We start from the raw sequence: 18,113 nt of genomic DNA, 5'->3' as shown, positions 1-18,113 counted from the left end.
CGGCCAATCACTCGCCCTAACTCCTGACTCCACCCTCATGCCCAGTTTTGGGGACAGGCGATTGGTCAGAAGTGAAAGCGCTCTCTCCCCTCTCCCACCTCAGCAAATTCTGTTGGCGGAGGTAGGGAGGACGCCCCTCACTTGGGTGCTCTCCATTCAGCACGCAGGGAAGACGCCCCTTCACCGGGAGCCCCGATTGGCCACAGGGACGACTGCGGCCCCGCCCCCTCACTGAGGAAAGTAAATAAAGCCTTCCTAGAATTGGCAGGCGCTCCGCCTCCTCCAGTGCGTGGGGGGTGTGGCCAGCACAGGGGGCGGGGCTAGGCAAAGATCGCCCTAGAAGGGGCAAACGAGATGTGGCCTGGGAGTGGGGATACGGTTTCCCTTTGGGGGCGTGGCTTGCGGGTCCTCGCTTTCCCGCCGACGGTTGGTCGCGTCACGTGACATGGGTTGGAAGATGGCGTCTCCCACAGAGGGTAAGAGCCGGCTTAGAGATCCTTCGCCTGCCCCCCTGGCAACTTCCGCTCTCCGTCTGCCGGTCTTAACTTGGGCTCCTCTCTTTCCCCCTCCCACTTCTCTTCCTCGGGATGCGGGTGCGTCTTCAGCTCGCTGATTCTTCACAGATGCTCCGGAGGAGCTCAGTTTCCCTGCTGTGCACCAGCCGGGTGGAGGGGGGCACCCGCGGGAGACCCATTCGGGCCCAGCCGCTCCCTTAGCCTCAGCTTCACGGAGGGCGGCGGCGGAGATTACTGTTGGGGGAAAGGAGGTGCCTTCTGGTAGCTTTCTTCTGGGGCGCCCCATTCGAGGGTTGGCTCTCTCATCTTTGATCGCCTGGCACTCTTCGCTCCCACCGTAGCTGGGATTGGTGGCCGACCTCATCCTCTTTCTGCCCAGATTGGTACGGTTGTCCTGGCAGCTCGAGAAGCGGGGGACCTTCCCGGCCCCTCGCAGAGCGAGTCCCAAGGAGAATGAGAATTGAGCCTTTTAGGGTAGTTCTGTACACGACTCAGTCTCTCTTGCTTCTGCCGTATGTTCCCCCGGGCTGAGGGAGCGATTTCTGCCTGGATATTGTCCAAGGGGCAGGTCGTCTCAGCAGCTAAGTTATGCGGGTGTGCCCTTGTGCTTCTGCCCTCGATCCGATCCTGCTTTGGGGAGTGAGGGTCTTGCTGTCATTTCTGCTTCTCCTGCCCCCACCCCCACGTCCGTTTCACTGATATGTAGTTTACCCTCCTCACACCAACACAGTTTTGTGTTTGGAAGGAATCTTGGCAGTTCATTTCAGGAATAAGGAAATTGGGGCCAAGAAAGCTGTACAGGTTACCTGGAAGGCATAACGCTAGGCGCTTTGGGAGAGGAAAAGATTAATCATTCATGTACATTATCGCGGTTTCAGGTCTGATTTTAGCTGTCACCTCCCAGAGAGGCTTTCCCAGGACATGGCATCTGGATATGCCCCTCTTCACCGCTGTTCACGATCTCACTGCCTCCACTGCCAGCGTAGTTATTCTGTTAACTTTGCCGCTTTCACACAGGGATATAAATTCTAGATCTGTCTTGTTCATAGTTGAAAGAATGTTACTTTGGCTTAAGTTTCAAGTTAAACCGAGTCTCAAGTTTTTTTGCGTGCAGGTAAACTGTAAAAGAAATTATGGGTGTTCAGCGCGGCCACAGTGGCTCTGTGGTGGAGCGTCCACCCGTGAACCAGGAGGTCACAGTTCGATTCCTGGTCAGGGCACATGCCCGGGTTGTGGGCTGGATCCCCAGTGTGGGACATGCAAGAGGCGGCCAACCAATGATTCTCTCTCATCATTGATGTTTCTATCTCTCTCTTCCTCTCTGAAATCAATAACAAATATATTAAAAAGAAAAAGAAATTATGGGTTCAGAGTCAACAGAGATTCCGTTTCTTGCCTGGGTGTCCTCTGGGTAAAATGCCCTTCTCATGCCAGGAAAGAGAAAGGAGTGGGGGTGACATGTAAATAGTCAGCCAAGGGAATGGGGAGTTGCTTAATGGGCACTGAGTTTCAGTTTGGGAAGGTGAAGAAGTTCTGGAGATGGATTGTGATAATGGTTGCACAACATTGCGAATGTACTTAATGCCACTGAACTGTACACTTACAAATGGTTAAAATGGTAAATTTCATTATGTATATTTTACCACAGTTTTTTTTAAAAGCCAAGTGATAGAAGTAATTTTTGTTAAAAATTTTAGTTTATTATGAGGTTATTTTTAGATTTCTAAGTTTTGGGGGTTTTAGAGCTGTGTTCCTTGTATTTATTTTTTCCCTGTCTTCTCTCATTTCTTTTTCCTTTCTTTAACCAGGAAGAATATTGGAAACATTATATATTTCTTCCTTTGATCTTCTAGCAATCTCCATTGCTACTCTTTATGTGTAAAAATTTTCAGTTTCATCTTTTACAAAGTTTCACTTCTCCACCTAAACTTTTTTTTTAATCTGACAAAATCAAGGGGAGCACTTTGGACTTAAATTCAGTTTCTAAATAAGTATATCTTCCTAAAATATTCCATTGCCTAGCTCTCTCACTTCTATTTGTAATGTTCTACCTGTCCTTGTCTTTAAAATTTAATTCAAATAATGTTGATATGAAAAAGATTAGGTCATTTACTCATTTGTCTTCTTTTTTTTTTAATTGAGTGATTTTAGAGAGAGGGAGGAAGGGATGGAAGAGAGAGAGAGAGAGAGAGAGAGACAGAGAGAGATTGATTTGTTCCACTTATTTATGCATTCATTTGTTGAATCTTGTATGTTCCCTGGCTGGGGATCGAAACCTTGGCATATCTAACTAACTGAGATACCCGGCCAGGACCTCATTTGTCTTTTTTTTTTTTTTTTTAATATATTTTATTGATTTTTTACAGAGAGGAAGGGAGAGGAATAGAGTGTTAGAAACATCGATGAGAGAGAAACATCGATCAGCTGCCTCCTGCACACTCCCTACTGGGATGTGCCCGCAACCAAGGTACATGCCCTTGACCGGAATCGAACCTGGGACCCTTGAGTCCGCAGGCTGACGCTCTATCCACTGAGCCAAACTGGTTAGGGCCTCATTTGTCTTTTTAATGCTAAATTTGCTGGGACTTTTTTGAAAAGGAGAAAGCTGAAATCAAGTAAAGCCATCTAATTACTTAATGTATGAGAGTAAGCCTCACAGCAGATTCTGAGTTATGCCCCCAACTGTGGTTTTCATAAGGCTACCCCTGTTGGTTATTAGCTCCTACTCCCAATAAACTTATTTTTGTTATTGGTAACATTCTTTGGAATTTGAAAACTGACACTTTGTGTTACACAGTTTTCCTTTCTTACCAATTTGGATGCTTTAAGTAAGGCAATTATTAGGGTCAAGTTCTTGACCAATTAGAATGCTATTGGAAATTCTCTTAGAACATTTGGGGGGCAAATTCAATTTAGAGAAAAGTTCATGTTTCAATTTAGAGAAAGTTCATGTTGAAAACATTTATATACATGTACATTTTCTGGGGAGTGAGTCCATAAGTCCATAGCTTTTTTTCTTTTCTTCCAGATTTCAAAAGATGTGGCTTATTCAGAAAATGTTAAAAACTGTTTGTGTCATTAAATTACCTGATTTATGCAACTAGTTAGCATACTGAGCATATAATATGTACTCAACACATGTTAACTATTGTTAATATCCAGTATCTACTGTGTGCCCAGCCAAGAGTAGAGAGGAAATGGCATCAAAGAATTAGGCTGGATCATGTAGGATTTTATAGGGCATGGTAGGTACAAATTCACGAATTTAGCTGGGAAGAAGTCCTTTAAGCTGAAGAGTGACATGAACTAATTGGCATTTTTTAAAAAATCAGTTCTGGCTGCTTTGTGGACAATAGATTTGCGGGTAGGGAGGAGAAGGGATAAGAATGGGAAAAGGGAGACGTGTTAAGAGGTTATTGCAGTCGTCTAGGAGAGAAATCATGGTTTCTTGGTTAATTAATTTGGTTTTCGGGTGTATTTTGGAGATGGTAACTAGTGGATTTACTAATGGAGGGTTATGGAAGGGTGAAGGAAAGAGAGGCATAAAGAATAGGTGGTATCTGGGTTTTTGAGAACCGGGGTTTGTGGTAGTGCTATTTCTTGAGACACAGAGGACTGGGAGAGTATAGTTTTGAACATATTAGAATTAAGGGATTTTTCACGTGTAAATGGAGAGAGATGTCAAGTATTAGTTAGATACATAACTCTGAAGTTCGGGGAAAGACTGGGCCTGGAAATATAAATATGGAGTCATTGGCACAGTCAAGGCTGTGGGACTAGATGCGATCTTCTCGTGAGACTTTAGGTGTAGAGAGTGAAGCCAGTTTAGGATGGGGCCTCAGTGAAAGAGGAGACTGAGGAAAAGGGGTCAGGGAGGAAGGGGAAAAACCAGCATAGTGGTTTTACAGAAGCTGGAGGTGGAGTGTTTCAAGGAGAGTGGTCAGTGTGAAAGCTGCAAAGAGGTCACATAGGAGAGAACCGAGAAGTGACCACTGGATTTAGCAACATAGGCCATAGATAACCTTGTCGACAACAGTTTCCATGCATATAGGAACAGAAGCCTGATTGTCATGGGTTAAGGAGAGAATGTGAGGTGAGGACGTAGAGGCAGCAAGATAGACAGACAACTCAAGCGCTTTTGAGAGAAGGAGTGGGGAGATAATGGAGTCAAGGAAGAGCTTTTTCAAAGAAGGGAAATTCTAGAGCAGGCTTGCTTGCTGTTGAGTATGAAGCAGTAGAGATGGTAGAAACTGATTGTGCAAGGAAGATATTATTACTTATGATATCTTTGACAGAGCAAGAGAAGATGGTATTCAGAACCCTAGCAGAGGAGTTTGTCTGTCTTGAGAGCAGGGACACTTGATTGTAACTGGAGGAATGAGTGAAGGTGCAGGTGGGTTTGCTGATACTCATTTTTTCTGACACCCCACTAAAACATTAGATATCGGAAAAGTGAGGTTTGATAAGGGAAAATGATTCATTTTTACAACATTTATTTGCAGTTATAGAACTCCGCTATCTAGACTTCCAGGTGAATGTTCCAGTATGTTATGTTCTTTGAGATTGAAATGTTTTAAAATGTAAACGAACGTGTTTTGTGTCTTCTTGGCTCATCTGGGTATTTTGTTCCAGGGACGGATCTGGAAGCATCTTTATTAAGTTTTGAAAAACTTGATCGTGCCTCACCAGATCTTTGGCCAGAACAATGTAAGTTTTTGGTTTCTTTATATCAGAATCAATGCAGGAGAACCAGTGGTACATTGAAGGATATTTTTTAAGGAGGTATTTAATGGTAATGGTTAAAATTTTAATTTTTCTTCAAAGGGAAGAGGATGAATTCTGTGGTCCAATGTTCAGAATAGCTGGTGGTTTACTTTTTTCAGGACACACTGTGACTTAGGAAATGATGGGGAGCCTTTAAAAAATAATCATTAAAAAAATATCTGTAATAAGTTCAGACAATTTATATAGAGAGATACTTAATGTATTTCCTCACCTCCTTTGATCACTCTTATAAAATCACCATTAGTAGTTTGATACAATCCTTTTGACCTTTTTTATATTTATTTAAATAAGCAAATCTACACTAATAAAAGAGAAACATGGTAATTGGCGTACGACTGCTACCCTTCCCATTGGCTAATCAGCGTATCCTTATGCAAATTAACTGTCAGCCAAGATGGCGGCCGGCAGCCATGCACTGAAGTGAGCAGGGAGGCTTACTTCCTCCAGGAACTGCAGACTCTCAACTGCAACTCTAAGCAACTATTACTATGTTGCAAATAAGAAGCTAAACAAAACCGGCTGTCAGTCAGCCCTGGACCGCAACATTGTATCCATGTTTTCAGCAGCGAGGCCTCAGAGCTAAAGCTGGCCCAGAATAAAAAAAAAGAAAAAGAAAAAAAGGAGCGGTTGGGAGCTTTTAGTCAACTGCCAGCGGGAAAACAGCCCTCAGCCCCTCAGCCAGCCTGGCCAGGCACCCCAGTGGGGACCCCCACCCTGATCCAGGACACCCTTCAGGGCAAACCAGCCAGCCTCCACCCATGCACCAGGCCTCTATTCTATATAGTAAAAGGGTAATATGCCTCCCGGCACTGGGATCAGTGGAGCAGTGAGGCTCCCGGCACTGGGATCAGCGTGACAGGGGGCAGCGCCCAAATCTCCTGATCAGCCCTGCTCTGTGCCTGATAGGGGGTAGCTCCCCAATCCCCCGATTGCCCTGCGGCTCTGTGTGTGACAGGGTGCAGCGCACCAACCCCCTGATCGGCCCTGCCCTGTGTGTGACAGGGTGAGGCACCCCAACCCCCCGCCCCCACGGGCCCTGCTCTGTGTGTGACAGGGTAGAGCCATAACCTCTCCATCGGCCCTGCCCCAAGTGTCACAGTGGCGGCGCCCCAACCCCCTGATCGGCCCTGTTCTGTGGGTAATAGAGGGTGGCGCCCCAATCCCCTCCATGGGCCTTGCTCTGTGTGTGACAGGGTAGAGCCATAACCTCCCCATTGGCCCTGCCCTGAGTGTGACAGGGTGCAGCGCCCCAACCCCTTGATCCGCCCTGCTCTGTGTGTGACAGGGGGCGGTGTCCCAGCTCCCCTATCGGCCCTACTCTGTGAGTGACAGCGGGGAGCTCCTCAACCCCCTGATGGACCCTGCTCTGTTAGTGACAGGGGGCAACGCCCCAACCCCCTGATTGGCCCTGCTGTGAGAGTGACAGGGGGCAGCGCCCCAACCCCCTGATCGGCCCTGCTCTGTGCGTGACAGGGGGTGGCGCCGCAACCTCCCCATTGACCCTGCCTTGAGTGTAACAGGGGGCGGTGCCCCAACCCCCAAATCAGTCTATCCTGAGCGTGACTGAGGGTGGCATTGCAACCTCCCGATCCGCCCTGCTCTGTGCATGACGGGGCGGCGCCCCAACTCCCCAATCGGCCCTGCTCTGAGCCTGACCAGGGGCTGCACCTAGGGATTGGGCCTGCCCTTTGCCACCTGGGAGCAGGCCTAAGCCAGCAGGTCGTTATCTCCCGAGGGGTCCCAGACTGTGAGAGGGCACAGGCCGGGCTGGGGGACCCCCCCCCCCCCCCCCAGTGCACAAATTTTTGTGCACCGGGCCTCTAGTAAATATATATTTTTAAGTCTATAGAGGGTTATTTTGTGTGTGTTTTTTGAGGGGGGCATAACAATGGGGTCATATGTACATGGTCTACAACTTATCTTATTCCACTTGGTGGTAGTAATTTATTAATGGATCCTTCCATATTAGTAGGTTTAAGTTTACTTACTTCTTTTAAAGTATAAATATACTTTAGTTTATGTTTTCATACCCTATTTGGAAACCTAAATTATATCCAACTTTTGATATTACAAGTAATTTAATGATAATGGATATCCTTGCACAAGTAGCTTTGTGCAAATGGGAGAGGATGACTGTGTATGAGAGTGACCATTTACTCACATACTAGCTGATATTGAATGTTACTGATCTTTATTTGTAGTTTGTATTTCTCTAAGTGAGATTGAATATCATTTTATTTTTACATATCTGGCTTTTTATGTGACTCTTCCTGTAAGACATTTAAATAAACAATTGGATTGGCAGACCCGTGTACCTACAAAGGAAATTTAAACTTTTACCTGGTAAGAGATATTGTATCTTGCCACCCTCCCAGTTAGCTAATTCCCGATCCTTCAAAGTTTAATTGAGGAAGCTTTCCTACAGCCTCACCCTCAGTCTGATTTAGATTTCCTTTTTTTTTGGTGATGGTGGGGGTGGGGGTTCTACCATACCATCTGGTATCTTTCTTGGAGAACTTAAGCAGTATTACAGTTATTGATTTACTCTCTCTTTCCTCTTCCACACAGTAAGCTTGAAGACAGGCTGTTTTCTTATTATTTGAATCTTCTATGTCTGGGACACTAAAATTGAATAAATAATGTTGTATCTTTTCTTTTTAGTACCAGGTGTTGCTGAATTTGCAGCTTCTTTCAAAAGTGTAAGTAATATTTTAATTACCTAATGAAGTTTATATCATGTTTTGCTCCTTGGTAACAGCTCAAATATCTCTTGTTTCTTTGTTTTCAAAATAATGTCATCCTATATAATAAAAGAGTAATATGTAAATTGACCCTAACAGCAGAACAACTGGGATTGACTGGTCACTATGACACACACTGACCACCAGGGGTCAGACGCTCAATGCAGGAGCTGCCCCTTGGTGGTCAGTGCGCTCCCACAGGGGGAGCTCTGCTCAGCCACAAGCCAGGCTGATGGCTGCCAGTACAGTGATGGTGGTGGGAGCCTCTCCCACCTCCTCAGCAGCGCTAAGGATGTCCGACAGCAGCTTAGGCCTGCTCCCCGCTGGAAAGTGGACATCCCCCGAGGGCTCCCAGGCTGCCAGAGGGATGTCTGAGTGCCAGCTTAGGCCCAATTCCCCAGGGAGCGGGCCTAAGCCAGCAAGTGGACATCACCCAAGGGGTCCCAGACTGCGAGAGGGCACAGGCCAGGCTGAGGGACTCCCCCCCCCACCGAGTGCACAAATTTTTTGCACCAGGCCTCTAGTAGTCTTTAAATCACTTTGTAACTACAGCCCTGGAAATCTGTTTATATTATTATCATGTTAATTGATGATAATGCCTTCCTCCGTCCAAATGCTCTATTTTGGCATTTTGACCTTTGTCTATTAGCCTCTTTTCTTAGCTTAAAAGCTTTTAACAGAAGGAAGTTGAAATATTTAATGTAACGCCAGCATTCTTTTTGCCCAAACTATGAATTTTTAAAAATAAATTATTTTATTGATTTCAGAGAAGGGAGAGGGAGGGAGAGAGAGATAGAAACATTAATGATGAGAGGGAATCATTGATCGGCTGCCTCCTGCATGCCCCTTACTGGGAATCGAGCCCACAACCGGGCAGGTGCCCTTGACCGGTATCTAACCTGGGACCCTTCAGTCCGCAGGCTGACGCTCTATCCATTTAGCCAAACTGGCTAGGGCACCAAACTATGATCTTGAAGCTTTTCTCTTTTGTTTATGTGATGCATTATGACCTTAACTTATATACCTCCTTAGAGGATTTCTGAAATTTCTCAGTGGCTCATCAGAAACCTAAGGAAGAAATCCAACAAGTCACAACTTTTCTATTTGCAGGGCAGCAGGAATTGTGCTAGATGCTGTACACATGTTCTCTTCCATATTCCCACAACTAGGAGAATATGATGTTTATAATATTAGCTACCACTTATTTACCATGTGCCAGGCTCTGTTCTAAGCACTTTACACATATATTACTTAACCTTCACAAAACGATATGAGGCATTTAACAGACAAGGATATAGGCACAGAGAGTGTAAGTAGGTTACCCAAGGTTATAGGCTATATGTGCCAGAATCAGGCTTTGAATCATTAGTCTAATTACTGGCATCCACACTCTTATTTTGTTTGTTTTTTGTTAATCCTCACCCAAGGATATTTCCCATTGATTTTGAGAGAGAGAGAGAGAGAGAGAGAGAGCGCTAGAGAGAGAGAGAGAAGAACATAGATGTGAGAGAGACACATCGGTCAGTTGCCTCCCGCATGTACCCCAACTGGGGATCAAACCCACAACCTGGGTATGTGCCCTGACCAGGTATCAAACTGGAGACCTTTTGGTGCACAGGATGATGCTCAACCAACTGAGCCACACTGGCCAGGGCCTGAATCTATTTCTTAACTACCTGTGACCTCAGCAACTTTTCTAAAATTTTTGAGCCTTAGTTTTCTCATTTGAAACTATCTCATAGGATTTTTAATGCCATAATGCAAGTTAAAACACTTTGCAAAGTACCCTGGACATAATAAACAATACATGGTAGCTATTATTACTAGATCAGCTTTTGTCTCGTGGATGGAGTAGAAAGTATCTGATTAATTTTCTTACATTCTTATTCATACCGACTTTTCAGTTTAGTTCGTTGTATTTGGTAACAACTAAGTCTTTTGAGTCATAAATATAAATAAGTGGTTTTTAAATAACTTTTATTATAGTATGGTATTTTTTGAAAATCTGATTAAGTATCTACACCTTTTCCCTAGAAATATGGACATACATACTGAGTTTTGTTTCTAGGGGGCCAGGGTCATCCCAGGATCCCAGGTTAAGATCTCCTTGTATAATCTGTTTCCAGAAATGGTGAATTTGACCTATAATAGCCTTCTAGGGAAAGTAGTATAGAGTAGTGGTTTCTGAACTCATACTATATGGATTTTGAATCCTGGGTCCACTAGCTGTGTGACCTGAGGCAAGTGATTTATAATCTTCCTGTACATTTGTTTTTTTATTTGTAAAATGAGGGTAATAATACCTACTTCATAGGGTTGATTTAGAAATTAAATAACATAATGCATGTAAAGTGTTTTGCTTGTTGCATAGTGCTAAGTAAATATTACTTTTTAAAAAAAGAAAAGGGCTTGCCCTAACCAGTTTGGCTCAATGGATAGAGCATCAGCCTGTGGACCAAAGGGTCCCAGGTTCGATTCCGGTCAAGGGCACATGCCTGGGTTGCAGGCTCGATCCCCAGTGTGGGGCATGCAGGAGGCTGCCGATCAGTGATTTTCTCTCATTATTGATGTTTCCATCTCTCTCCCTCTTCCTTTCTCTCTGAAATTAATAAAAATATATTTAAAAAGGGGAGGGGGCTCAAAACTGAAGTAATGTTTCTCAACTGTACTCCTACCTGCACAACAAAATCATCAATATGCAGCTATGGAGCCTTTAAAAAGTACATATGTACTGTTCCTTGCTCTGTTCTCTCCAATGGACCCTTCCCCCACCCCTGATATTCTAATCATTGCATCTACGGTATGGCTAGGTCATTTGTATTTGTTGTTGTTGTTACATCATAGATGACTCTTACAACTAGGGTTGAAAACTGTTGCCTAAAGCTATTCTAAAAAGGGGCTCTTTCAAATTTTGTACGTTCACTTTCAGAAATCAGAAAATAACTTAAAATTCTAAAGTTTTCTAAAACACCTGCTATAAAATGAAATTTCAAGTGATGACCATTACAGTGTTCTTGCAAATTGAGGATTTTCTCATTCTTGATTCTTCTTTGAATCTTCTCCTCTGCTAGAAAATGTTACTTACTGATTATTGTTTCAAACATTTCAGTTGGAGGCTTTCACCAGAACTGAATTTCAAGTAATTTCTTTAATGATGCTATACTAACCCATTATGCATGAAACAATGACAGTAGTCAGACCTAATTCTTCCAAGATCATTTCTCTGAGACCAGCTTTAAGGATGAGCAGTATTATTTTGTAAGGTGATTATTTATAGGCCGTATCTGAATCTGGAGAAATCAGGGTTTTAGAAATTATAATTTGCCAGTATTTTCACACAAACTGAATGCTATGTGACAAGCTACCTATAAGAAGGAAAAATAGGGTCTCTTCACACTTTGTATGTAACTGAGTGGATATATTCTTATTTTTTGACAGCCTATTACTAGCTCGCCACCCAAATGGATGGCTGAAATAGAACGTGATGATATTGACATGTTGAAAGGTAAGCTATGCTACTGATTTCTATCTCTTAACCTGTTATTTATGCTCTCCCACAAACCACCTTCCTAGTTTTTCTCTGACTGTTCCCTTGAAAGTATTCTTAGCTCACTCAAACTGCCTACCTAACTATCCTTATTGATGTTCTTCATGTCTAAATGCCTTTCTTAACTTTTCCATATGTAACAATCCTTCTAATTTAAGACCTGCTCATAATGATTTTATCTGCTGCTAAAGTCCTTTAATATACTTTTGTCTTGTATAATGCTTACAGTTTACAAAAAGCTCTTGCATAAATTTTCTCATTTCTCATAAAGGTCCTGTGAGCTAGATATGATGATATCTAAGGTTCAAAGGGTTAACTTAACCAAGATTTGTTAGAGTGAAAAAATTTAAACTCTTATTTTAAGTCTAGTCTCTTTCCACTATAAACAAGTGCTTATTTAGGATTTACTGCTATATATTATTGTCAGTACTATTAGTTGACAATCCCTTCATAGGTAAGACCTGTCTTATTTTATTCTTTCCCATCAATTTCTCCAATAAAGAATACTATAAGTAGTGATTATTGTTGTTTGATAAATGACTTGGAACTGAACCACAAGTGGAAATTTAAATTAAAAAACATTAATTTTCCTTGATTTTTGCTCTACTTTATTTATTTATTTTTTAATCATCCTCTGATGATAAGATTCATGATGATTGTGAAGTAATAGACTGAAATGGAGGTAAAAATTGGATGCTTGAGCTATTTAAGCAGCTGAACAGATCAAGAAAGTCTACTACTTATGCCAGATATTGATGATAGGTGGGAGAAAAAAGCACCTTTATTTGATTTCAAAGGTAATTCATTGTTCTGTATGAAATGCTTAAATGCAGGTTCCCCTCCTCCAACTCTGGAAATATTAAGTCTCAAGGGCATTTCAGGTTCATTGTTCTAATGTTCCAAACAGACATTTATATGCCATCAATATGCATTTTCTAAGGAAACGTTAAATTTTTAATGAGGGATATAGCATAATGTTTCATATAAATTGACCTGTTTCTTAAACCTAAAAGGAATTTTGTGCTATGCTATTTAAATGAAAATCTGGGAAAGTAAATTGTTGTTTTTTAAGTAATACTGTCTTTTTACCTGGTAAACTTAAAATTTTTTATAGGTATTTGATTTGAAGGGAAAGTTTGGGTTAATATTTAGTGTTTGTTTTCTAAACTTAGGGAAATGGGGGAGCAGTACATGTTTTGTCACTATTTTATTAATTTAAATAAGAATTAATAAAAGACAGTGGAGTTAGTGTCCATTTTTCAAGACAGATCTGTCTACCAGTATAGGCTTTCTCAATGCTATGTGGAGTCACAAGGTTTGATACTTGTATTGTGTATTCATTTTGTATGATAGGCAAAATGAATGTTGTTAAAGGATCCTTAAGATAAAACATAGTTTGCTAACTCTCTCCTCATATTGGGTAAGCTCATCTGACCCAATTTTGCATTAGTGGGAAAAATTCAGTGTGTGTGTATGTGTGTGTGTGTGTGTGTGTGTGTGTGGCGGGGGCGGGAGTGGTTGGAGAAGAAAAGAAATGGATTTATGCTCTTATTTGATAAAAATTAAAGCTTAAAATTTTGTATAAGAAGGATTCCCATCTCAAATGAGTTGTTATTAGAGAACAGTGTATAGAAATGATCTTGAAATAAATGATTCTATTTCAGAACTGGGGAGCCTCACCACAGCTAATTTGATGGAGAAGGTACGAGGCCTACAGAACCTGGCCTATCAGCTGGGGCTAGATGAGTGTGAGTACCCAGATCACATTAATTCAGGGTTGCCTGTTGTGTATTTCATGATGAGTTCTAGCTGTAATACAGATGTCTGTATTACATTTTATGAAGGTAAGATGTCATTATAATCTAAAGTGTGCCTTTTATGATAGAGTATGCTGGAATAACTACTGAGTTTACTAAGTAACGTTTACGTTTCTCTGTACAGTAAAAATATATTGGAAATCCTTTCAGTTTTAAGTGATAGAATGTCCAATCAAACTAGCTTAAGCAAAAGAAGGACTTTATTAGTTCACATAAATCAAAATTCAGGAGTAGAAATAGCTTTGAGGATATCTAGATCCATGACTGTTAATGATATCATTGGGATTTGCTTTTGGTTTGCATCTCAAGACTTTGTTTCACTCATGCATTAGTCTTATTCTCTGCTGCTGCAGATAGCTTTTTCCTAGAACTGGGCAAGTGGCCAAAATGAGCTGTAATTTATATGTCTTTAAATTTCATAGTCCCCAAAGAAAGAACATCTTTTCTGAACATTCCAAAAGAAAGGTCCTGGGAGGACTCTGACTGTTCCATCTTGGCTCATATACCTAACCTGGAACCAGTCCTTTAGCCAGGTAGCATGGAGCACTCTGATAGATCAGGCCTGGGTCGTAGGTGCAGACACAGATTGAAAGGCTTAGTCTAAATCAGATCACACAGAATGGGAGAGAACAATTGATTCCTCAAAGGAAGGGATAGATAGCAGAACAAAAACATAATCTGTACCATGGGCATGGTTTTAAAAGATCTCATTTGTCTGGCCAGAGTTGCTCAGTGGTTGAGCATTGACATATGAACTGGGTGGTCATGGTTTGATTCCATCAGAGCACATGCTGAGTTGCAGGCTTGATCCCCAGTAGAGGGTGTGCAGGAAGCAGCTGATCATTGATTCTCATCATTGATGTTCCTATCTCTCTCCCTCTCCCTTCCTCTCTGAAATCAATAAAATACATTAAAAAAAATAAATTTAAAAATGATCTTACTTATTCCTATCTGTTCTTCATTATTTTAGTTTAAAATTATTTCTTTACTAGAGGCCTGGTGCACGAATTTGTACATGGGTTGGGTCCCTTGGCCTGGCCAGTGATTGGGCTGATAGGGGTGATTGGGCTGATAGGGGCCACGGGAGGTTGGCTGTGGGAGTGCACTGACCACCAGAAGGCAGCTCCTGCGTTGAGTGTCTGCCCCCTGGTGGTCAGTGCATGTCATAGTGACCGGTCATTCAGTCGCTTAGGCTTTTATATATATATAGATAAATTATATCTCTTCCTATACTGTATTCATTATAAAATTAGAAAAGGAATTGTAGAAAATTTTTCACTTTGTAATTGAAAGAGATATTCAATATAAATACAGTGGTTAGAACTTTGTTCTCAGTAGATACCTCTTGAGACCTTCATAAATCCACAGTTCTGAGAGGCTAGTATTGCTTATAATTTTCTTCAAAATGCAAGTTTTGTACTGATTTGAGCAGTGATGGTGAACCTATGACACGCGTGTTAGAGGTGACACGCGAGCTCAGTTTTTTGGTTGATTTTTCTTTGTTAAATGGCATTTAAATATATAAAATAAATATCAAAAATATAAATCTTTGTTTTACTATGGTTGCAAATATCAAAAAATTTCTGTATGTGACACGGCACCAGAGTTAAGTTAGGGTTTTTTAAAATGCTGATAAGCCAAGCTCAAAAGGTTCTCCATCACTGGGTTAGAGGATGGATTAGAGCAATCCTAAAATGTTTCATAAATTATTTTTCTTGTTTATAGAGCATATGGTGGGTTTTTATACATCATTGATTTAAGTTACTTCCAAATACAACATTTAACTTGAAAATTTAATTTAAAGCCTATGATTTTTGACTGATAGTCATCACTTCTTTTGCCCTCTTTATCTTTTATTTCCATTACTGTGATTAACATTGGCTCTTTTTTTGTTTTTTTTTTTACCAAGAAAACATTTTTTAATCACTTCATGAATCAAGAAGCAGAGAACAACAAACTGCTTTGAGATATGGTTGCTAGGTTCTCTGCTAGGTTCACTCATTGTGACCTAACTCTTCTCTATGTACTGTGTATTTCTTGTGGTTGAAGTTTATGTCTTTGTAAAATTACTAATTACCAGGTATGTCATAGACCTCCAGGGTTTATAATGAAAAAGCAAATCATTGATCATTAAATTCATGAATGCAAGGCTTGTATAGTATAGAAATTGATTCTCTTTCTAGCTCTGGATAATAAATGCTGTAATAATAATAATGATCAATCCTTTATCTCTCTGTGTCAATTTTTTTATGAAATAAATTTTATGCTCAGTGTGTCAAGAAGATGCTATATTATCGAATATATTGATTAATAATGTTATCTCTAGTTAGTTATAGTTGAAATTGCTGTATTTTCTCTAAATAGTGTGTGTTTTTTTCTGCTTTCCTACTGTGAAAGATAATGAAGTGAGTTTGTGTGCGTTTTTTTCACTGATTTTAATTATGGAAAATTTTAAACATATACCAAGGTAGAGAGACTAAAATAATGACTTCATGTACTCATATCTGGCTTTAATAGTCAACATGGGCAATCTGTTTTACTTATATCAACCTCCCATGATTCTTTTAAAGCAATTCTCAGGCATCAGATTACCTCATTGTCAAATAACTTCAGATGTGATTTCAAAAGACAAGGACCCTCCCTCCCTTCCTTTCTTTCTGTCGTTCTTTCTTTAATGTAACTGCACTTCCATTATTATGCCTAAAATTTTTTAGCAAGCTTGCTTAATGTCATCAAATACCCAATTAAGATTCAGATTTTCCTGGTTGACTCATAATTGCTTTTATACAGTTAGCTTGTTTAAATCAGTATCTTAACTAAGGTTCATATACCATATTTGGTGCTTATATCTTTTAAGTCTCTTTTAGTTACTTATTCATTTACTTTTAAAATAGTTTTTATTGATTTCAGAGAGGAAGAGAGATAGAGAGAGAGATAGAAACATCAATGATGAGAGAGAATCATTGATCGGCTGCTTCCTGCATGCCCCACACTGGGGATTGAGCCTGCAACCCTGGCATGTGCCCTGAGTTCATAGGTCAATGCTCAACCACTGAGCCATGCCAGCTGGGCTCTTTGATTTATTTTTTATTACTATTTTAAAATATGTTTTTATTGATTTCAGAGAGTAAGGGAGAGAGAGAGAGAGAAACATCAGTGATGAGAGAGAATCATCAATTACTAGTAGCTGCCTCCTGCACACCTCCTACTTGTGATTGAGTCCACAACCTGGGAATCAAACTGTGACCTCCTGGATCATAGGTCAACATTCAACCAATGAGCCACACCAGCCAGGCTTAAGTCTCTTTTAATCTGTCATAGTTCCTCCTCCCTTTTATTTTCCCTTGTCATTTATGAAACCTAGTTATTTGTTCAGTAGCATTTTCCATATTCTAGATTTTGTTGCTTACCATCCCTATGGTGGTGCATAGGTAGATATAGGCTTGATTTTTATTTTGGCAAGAATATTTCATAAGTATTGTATACATTTATCAGAAGGTATATAATGTCTGTCTCTCTTTGTGATGTTAAGGTTAATTATTTGGTAAAGATATTGTTAGCCTGATTTATTATTCATTGTAAAAATTCACCATCAGCCTTGCACCAGAGTTTTAGCAACCTTTGATAACTGCCTAAGTCCACTATTTTATTATAGGTTTCAAAATGGTAATATTCTAATTCTGTCATTCCTTCTTATTAGCTAGAATTTTTCTATGATGGTCTTTATCTTAGTAACTATTTATTATTACCTTGAAAGCTATTTTTACTGAATAAATTATTCTTTCTCTTTATCAGTTTTTAGAATGAATCAGTTCCCTAAGCATCAATAAAGTCTATTTTAATGGCTTTCCACTGAATCAGAAACTTGGTATGGTTTGTTTTACTTTTAATCCACACAGTTAAAACCATTATTACTGTTAAGGGTATATCTAAAACTTAAGGCTTTGTAGGTGGGGAGATTTAAAGTCACCTAATCAGCCACTTTATGCACTGAACCAAAACTATGCAACAGAAATGCTCATTTCTGCCAGATAAATCCCATGAGTACAGCTGAGATTTTTCAAAATTATTTTCTAGTTCAAAATTCAGTCTTATTTAAACTTCTGTAGCAGTGCTTTGCAACTGATTGTCATTTGCTTTGATCATAGGAATTTATTGACATATTTAGAATATAGATTTTATATTTAGACTTGGAAAGAATTACATTGATATGGATCAGACTTCTTGGATATAAACTCTCTTTGTTTTATTGTGTATAGTGTATTTGCATAAAAACAAGATCCTTTTTTTTTTTTTTTTTTTTTTTGTCCTTATAGATTATTCATCTACTCTAGAGGTTGACATTTACTTGATACCCTAATCTGGTATTTCAATGTCTCAATCCTCTTTTCTACATTAATTGAGAGGATGACATGGATGAAAAATAAGCAATAGGAACTGATGAATCCCCCAGGACCAGTTATCCTGTTTTCATGCAAATATCTCCACTGATAAAGATGATGGAAAGGAAAAAGATGCAAAAAATATTTGTCCTTAAAACATGATTGTTTGTCACTTCCCTAGAGCATTGTTAAATGTTAGTATAGAAATAATGTGAACCTTCTTGGGCTGATAATAACTAGATTGTGTCTTTTGAAAGACAAACCCTGCCCTTTGATTTGGTACATGATTATGTCTCATAACCCTTTTGGTGTGCAGATTTGGGAGT

At 40.4% G+C, this 18,113-nt stretch overlaps 1 protein-coding gene across 1 annotated transcript in view; it reads left to right on the top strand.

Annotated features, from left to right (window-relative positions):
* The first annotated feature begins 432 nt into the window (after nucleotides 1-432).
* Nucleotides 433-18,113, top strand: part of LIN52 (lin-52 DREAM MuvB core complex component) — a 95,349-nt gene continuing 77,668 nt past the window's right edge. The window contains exons 1-5 of the mRNA XM_070403619.1: nucleotides 433-476; nucleotides 5,148-5,222; nucleotides 7,962-7,999; nucleotides 11,480-11,546; nucleotides 13,253-13,336. Of these exons, the coding sequence (XP_070259720.1) occupies nucleotides 446-476; nucleotides 5,148-5,222; nucleotides 7,962-7,999; nucleotides 11,480-11,546; nucleotides 13,253-13,336 (295 nt within the window). The 5' untranslated portion in view covers nucleotides 433-445. The remainder of the gene's footprint in view (nucleotides 477-5,147; nucleotides 5,223-7,961; nucleotides 8,000-11,479; nucleotides 11,547-13,252; nucleotides 13,337-18,113) is intronic.

The sequence above is a fragment of the Myotis yumanensis genome, unplaced genomic scaffold, assembly GCF_028538775.1.
Source record: "Myotis yumanensis isolate MYYU_CA2020_CCGP unplaced genomic scaffold, mMyoYum1.0.hap1 SCAF_1, whole genome shotgun sequence".
Lineage (NCBI taxonomy): Eukaryota > Metazoa > Chordata > Mammalia > Chiroptera > Vespertilionidae > Myotis > Myotis yumanensis.
Note: the sequence above shows the minus strand (reverse complement) of the source record. Positions and strands in the feature narration are given on the sequence as shown.